This window comes from Haliotis rufescens, unplaced genomic scaffold (genome assembly GCF_023055435.1).
Source record: "Haliotis rufescens isolate VD_foot unplaced genomic scaffold, xgHalRufe1.0.p SCAF_1, whole genome shotgun sequence".
In the NCBI taxonomy this organism is placed as follows: domain Eukaryota; kingdom Metazoa; phylum Mollusca; class Gastropoda; order Lepetellida; family Haliotidae; genus Haliotis; species Haliotis rufescens.
The window spans coordinates 25,043,070-25,050,199 of record NW_025963779.1 but is presented as its reverse complement, the minus strand read 5'-3'; the positions used below and the strand labels follow the sequence as shown (position 1 = coordinate 25,050,199).

The 7,130-nt window shown below is 41.4% G+C and overlaps 1 protein-coding gene across 1 annotated transcript; it reads left to right on the top strand.

Annotated features, from left to right (window-relative positions):
- Positions 1 to 3,125: 3,125 nt before the first annotated feature.
- Positions 3,126 to 6,129, top strand: LOC124131679. The gene is made up of 2 exons (XM_046495122.2): positions 3,126 to 3,283; positions 5,208 to 6,129. The coding sequence occupies exon 2, from the start codon at positions 5,217 to 5,219 to the stop codon at positions 5,787 to 5,789; it is 573 nt and encodes a 190-aa protein (XP_046351078.1). The 5' UTR covers positions 3,126 to 3,283; positions 5,208 to 5,216; the 3' UTR covers positions 5,790 to 6,129.
- Positions 6,130 to 7,130: the final 1,001 nt, after the last annotated feature.

Here is a 7,130-nt window from a genome sequence, read left to right as displayed (position 1 = left end):
GCGTGTGATCTGACAATGTTGACGTTGACACGTGGGGAAATGTGACCTTTATCGGGTCACGAAATGAGATAACGTTTATATAATTAGACAAGAAAAACTCTATGACACGAAACATGTTTTATTATTTGACAAGTGGAATTACATTTTGTTTTACACACAAACAGCAGCTATATTTTCTTTGCAGTTTCATCCAATCTCTTCATCATTCAATCTATATTAAAGTATCTATATGTTCTGACCATTTTAGAAAAAAAATGGTCTTATTTATCATTAATGTATTTAATCAAATTATCAAAACCAAATAACAGAAACAATTCCTGCAGGAATTGCATAAAACAACCTCTAATATGCTTACTATGGCGCCCGGGGGCACGGGTGGCCCAGTCGTCTAGGGCGCCGCGATTCGCTGTGCAGAGTTGCGTCCCCTGGACACGCCAGAAACCTATGATTGTGGGTTCGAATCCCGGTTCACCCGGATTATGTTTCTAGGTTTGTCAGCACCATACCCGTGCTCGTGGGTTTCACCGAAGAGGTTAACGTCTGAGACCTGCATCATTTCGGGCTTTCCTCCCACATTAAGCTGACACGCCGTGTTATAACTGGAATAATGTTAAAAGCGGCGTTAAACACAACTCACTCACTCACTCACTACTATGGCGCCCCTGACTATGAAGGAGTTGTTCTGAAATAGACGGACATATGATAATCAGAGGTCCTATAAATCGTGATTTTCTTTTTATAAATTATTTTCTACTTATCCTCCAAGTAATACAATATATTGCACTAACAAGCATTCATGAACGCAACTTCGTATACCAGTAAGTGAAATTCATGCAACAGCTGTTGATGTTTATTTCGACTATTGATATACTGACTATTTATAATGTTGGTTCTGAGAGGGTAGGGTAGCTGCCACCCATTTCAAAACTCATTCATTTCGTTGACTGTAACCCTGTATTAAAGCGGTTTTTAACTAAAACATATATCCACAAACTACGTGGAACGGAAATGAAAAATCAATCACCATAGCAACACTAGAGGCCATGGGCTCGTGCCTAATGTTAGTCACGTGTCACCGTGGAAGCAGATTGTCATTTTCACGTGACTGAGTATGACTAACCGCCATTTTTATTAATTTGTTTGGATAGCATCTTTGTGAATTTGGGGCATATGACATTTAGGCAAGAAGTAGGCAGCAATTGTACTCCCATCTTTGCTGATCTGATTTTTATGCATATGTCATATTATATGAATCGGAATGTCTGCTTGCAAAATCAAAAGGAGGGAATAAAGCCAATAATAAGCTTAACTCAATAAGCTGCAGGTACAGCTATCGTTCAATAATGATCAAGGTTATCAGCATTCAAGGCGTTGCATGTCGGATGCAATCCCTACTTGACCTGTCCCCGGCTTTGTTCATGTGAACAATTGGGGGCACGGGTGGCCCAGTCGTCTAAGGCGCCGCACTTCGCTGTGCAGAGTTACGTACCCTGGGCACGCCAGAAAGCTATGATTGTGGGTTCGAATCCCGGTTCGCCCCGATTATGTTTCTAGGCTTGTCAGCACCATACCCGTGCTCGTGGGTTTCACCGAAGTGGTAAACGTCTGAGACCTGCATCTCTTCGGGCTTTCCTCCCACATTAAGCTGACACGCCGCGATATAAAAAAAAACTGTTAAAAGCGGCGTTAAACACAACTCACTCACTCATGTGAACAATTGACTTTTCTGTGCATGTGTTTGTGACGGGTGCTACCGGTGGGGCAGGATACTCGCGAACACCTGTTATCATCACTATTTGATAGTGAATTTGCTTATGATATAGACACAGCAACAACAATAAGAAAGTTATTGGCACAATGTGAAGTTGGCATTCAATGTTCAGTTGCAAGGAGTTCAAGAACATTCCAAAAGGCTATACAGCAAATAATCCCAATGTGGAATTCAATGCAAACAAAACATTACAGCATATTCTTTAAAAGTAGGTCACTATGACCATTGAAGACTTAAACATATCTGCAGAAATAGGCATTTTCATGAAAATGGCAAACAAACTTTACGAATGGCCTCTGCTCGAGACCTTTTCTGATCTCGGCCTCGTCATAATCCTTCTCTAAGTAGGCTGTAAACAAAACATTTGCAGGCTATGACCTTGAAGATGATCTTGATTCGTACAATTGTTGTATATTGAACCGTGACCTATCGTTGCATTTGACCTGATATTCCAGCACCATCGGCAGACGTGTTTAGATTATGACGAAATTTATTTAGCAGTCAATCATTATCAGTCTAAGAACCGGGGCGGTCGGGTAGCCTAGTGGTTAAAGCGTTCCCTCGTCACGCCGTAGACCCGGGTTCGATTCCCGACATGGGTACAATGTGTTAAGCCAATTTCTAGTGTCCCCCGCCGTGATATTGCTAAAAGCGGCGTAAAGCCATACTCACTCACTCACCCCTGTCACAATCTAGTCAATGACTTGAGATAACACAAGTCAGCGAGCATGACCACCCGATCATGTTAGTCGCCTCTTACGACAAGCATAGTCGCATTTTACGGCAAGCATGGGTTGCTGAAGACCTATTCTATCCCTGATCTTCACGGGGCAATTTTGTCGTAATCACCTTACTTTTTATTCATTTTGTAATTTATCTTACCATGCAATGTTGCAGTTATATGGCATAATTGCATATACTGTGTATATAGTATTTAAATAGTGAAAGTCTTGTTAAAGTTAAGGCAAAACTAACCCAACCCACTCCAGTCATGGTGCGCGAGAAGCCGAGATCACTGTCCTCGCGGTGAAATCACCCAGCCTTGTTTACCACATGCACGCAGCTTGTCGCGTTAATCGTTTACGGGGGAATCCCCAGCCACTCAGCATAAACAAGCTGATCTTTTCAGGGTAAATTGTTCGATATTTTGCCTGAAAAATACTTAGTTGTGCAAATAACAGGCTTATTTGACAATGTCCGCACGAGCTCCTGTGAGAAACATGTTTACTACATTTCGTCAGTTGCAGAAGTCAGCCCAGACAGCTGCGGGAAATAGGTGTTGATATCACGTGACTATGTCGCGTATTCAGTCTCGTTCTGAGATTGACCCCTGACATCCCGTCCTGTCTACCGGCCTGTGTATAAAAGAGCAAGCGATCCAGGGTTTCAGTACACTTCTCTCTTGACTGCAAGACAGCTCTGACAACAAGCCCTACTACCAACGATATCGTGTCCATTTACCTGACAGGTGTATATACCGTGGATTACCAACTGATAGCAGAAGTCTTATAAGTAAGTACAACTGCCATTATTGCATCACTCGGTATTATTTAAACTTAAAAGTTTAACGAATTATGACTAATGCAAAGTATTATTATTAATAAGTATATTTATCATCATTGCATCACTATTTAAATTGCAAATATGAATGTTGAGATTTTCGACATGTTCGACAGTCAGGTCACTGTGATCTTTATGTAAAAAAGATTTCACCTCCTCCGAAAATACGTCAAGTAAATATTTTTTTTATGTGAAACTAGTTAAGTTTCTTCATGGCTTTAATACAGGAATGTTTGTTGGAGGATAATAAGTGAACCTCGCGTCGATGAATGTAGTAGCGCTATAGATTACAACAATCTACAGTGGTCAGTCACTTCGGCCACATGCCTATTTGACCAGTCACGTTGATTTTCTCCTTCAGCTGCTAATAATACCTCTGGCTACATGCCCGAAATTGTCTTTCGCCCGCGTAGTCTATTAGGTGCAGTTATTGATATGCTTCGCTGCTCTCGACATGCTGGAAATTAATACGATGCATTAGTCAGCGCTCGATATATCCACACGTCATTCTCAATAACCTGGCTCGCCGCACACATAGAGCCGACTCGCAGTGATGGATTGCTGCAATGCACAAACAGGGCAATCAATACCCCATGACCGCTCATTATTTACAGCTTGTATCTTTGATTTTGTCATTTAATAATTGCTGTAGATTTTTTCTTTGAGTATAAATCATATTTACAATTTGGTCGATAATTGGAAATTTGTCACACCCTTCTTTAAGAATATCTTCTTTCAAATTATCGACCAAATTGTAAATATGATTTATACTCAAAGAAAAAATACTACAGTTTTTTATTAAAAGACAAAATCAAACATAAAAGCTTTAAATTTTATTTTGATTGTCGAATTCACACTGATTTTCGCGGAGGTAAAGACAATACAGCATGTCCATATTAGTCCATTAGCAGTTGTCTGACTTGAGACTCAAAAGAGTGAGTCACGCATGACGCAACCTCAACGTGTCGCCTGATTCACTGTCTGTCATCAGTAAATCTTGATGAAAAGTGGAACACTGACGTCAGGAGTGATACCCTAGCATATTACCATTCTACCGTAAATAAAAGCGACAAACCTTTTCATGTCGATAAGAAATCTCTGATAAAGGCAAAGTCGACTGTACACTACCGACTTTATCATGAGCATGTGTTTATGAATCACTATCAAACACCACATGGAATTTCTAGAAGGTTCGAGACTGATCCATTGATAGCCAGAACGCGCTATTTGCAGATTCCAAAATAGTAGAAACTGTATAAAGTGTAAAGCGTGGATGAATCTATCTTTGAGGGTTTATATAAAATATTTTGTAATATCTAATTATTTTCAAAACTGCGAACGTGTCATTTTGAGTCAGGAAATTGTCGACAAAACCGAGGCACATTTAACTGTGAGCGTGTTAAGCATTTCCTCTACAACTTTCCCGATTTCCTTCTCCACTTAAGAAGTGCCCTGTTCTTGAGATTTCATTCACAGTTGCTCCTCAATTGGGCACATTGGCTAATTGTCGGGTCAGGTCACAGCCTCACACACGGCCTAGAGCCTGGAGCTGTTGTCTAATATCAGTCCTATTGCCTCGCGAGTGTTGTTCAGCCCACAGCGCTTGACATCACACCGCTCCTTATGTCATTGTTCGGTAACAACACAAATGTTATACCACGCTTTACATAGTAAAGGAGGTGAAATCAGTTTGCAGTTCACTATTCTTTTCTGAAACTATATGATTTATGATTATATTTTGTTTCCGTGATTTGTTATACCATTTGTTTCCAAATGAATTTCAATCAACAAGGCTACCTATTATTTGATAAATTTCAGGTTTTTATGTCCTGAAATCTATTGCATTATATACTAAGTACCCTCTTTATATTTTCAGAGCTCCATCATGCTGATAAATGACAAAGTCGAAAAAGTCAAGCGCCTCCCTGGCGTTGTCCCTCACACCACCACCCTCCCCGACGGCCGCTTAGTCATCATCGACACCATGAGCGACTCCCAGCTGTCGGAAACCTTCGGCCTCATCCAAGCTGCGGCCCAGAGCGGCAATGGTTTTGGGGTGGATGAATACACCTCAGAGAAGGAATTCCGTGAAGACATCGACGGCAGCTTCAACTTCGCCATAATGAGCAAGGACAGTGGTGAGATGGTTGCTGCATTTATGTTGGCCATCAGCAAGTATTACCGTGGCTGCAGCGTTGCCGACCCTTTCATCATTGTAAAGAAGTCAGAGAGAGGCAAGGGAATCGGCGAGTTTTGTCTCCAGATGTGTGTTGACTTTGCTCAAGATTTGAACTTCATGGGAATGTATGTGGACACTTTCAGCAACAACCGCGCCATGATCAAAATCATCGAAAATGTTGGCGGATTCACCCAAGTGGGATGTCTTCCCATGGGCGGCAAGATGAAAGATGGTTCCATTGTCAGTTCAGTCATCTTCTACAAAGATTTCAATCCATGAACTTTTGACTTTTCTTCCATGGCTTTATCTCCATTACGTCTCTACGTAGTGTACACGTCATCGCGGCTGTGATGACGTCACAAGGTGTTATCAGTATCAACCTCAGATAACACCCAGAAGGAGTCACTTCCGGTTAGAAGAAACCCAGTTTCGCTTTCGTTCACTGTCCAGTGTGGTCAGTGGAGCCTGCTCAGTATTTTTTTACGCTGGGTCAACCGGATTGCCTTGTTGACTGGTAAACATCGGATTGTATTAGAAATGTGCAATGAGAAACGTATTGTTCATGCAACAGTATTTGTTAGTCTGGCAATAGCAAGAATAAATAAAATACCAATAAAAATATTTGTTGTCGTTTGATTTAAATTGAATACTAATACGCATGATGAATTGTTTTAACCATGCAGCATCTTTAGCATCGATAGTACAAACACTCGTTACTAGATGCATTTCTTTAAAGGAAGTTGTGGCCACTTTCCTTGAGAATGGTGCCCTTTTAAGTAAGGAGTGTTTTGCCAAAGGCAGTGGCAGATATGCGCTCCTAACATATGCGAGAAATGTGGGTTCGAATCCCAGATTAACCCTGATCAAAGTCTACGCTGTTTAGATGGGAATCAGTACGCCACAAACGCATAAGTGGAAAAGAGAAGATGTCTGAACTCGATGTGATGTTATCTGCGAGACATTGCACAGGACATATGATGGTCTTCATCTTAGAAAGGATCATAGTTTTCACACCGTAGTTCGCTATCTGTACTTACACCCTGCGAGGTCAGTTAGCGCTGGTTAAGCAAAGATGTCCGACCATTGATAACCAACCCCTCCACCTCCCCACCCCCATGTATTTTAATATTACATTCGGATCAGTTAATAACTAACATTTAAGTTAGGGAGTAATACAACGAGTGCAGTAAATCAAGACAATGCAGCTTAAAGCGAAATCGGCCGTATTAGCATTTTTACGAATGATAGTTTCTAATTGATATCAGTTGTATATATGAGGGGTGGCTAAAAGGTTCTTAGCCTAATTATACTAGGCAACATGTGGAAGGGAATTATCCTGCTGCAACGGGATGTTATGGCTCTGCATTTTCACAAAGGTTAGAACAAGATCTTGAGTGAGTGAGTGAGTGAGTGAGTTGGGTGTAACGCCGCTTTTAACAGTATTCCAGTTATATCGCGGCGTGTCAGCTTAATGTGGGAGGAAAGCCCGAAGTGATGCAGGTCTCAGACGTTTACCACTTCGGTGAAACCCACGAGCACGGGTATGGTGCTGACAAACCTAGAAACATAATCGGGGCGAACCGTGATTCGAACCCACAATCATAGGTTTCCCCACAAGAT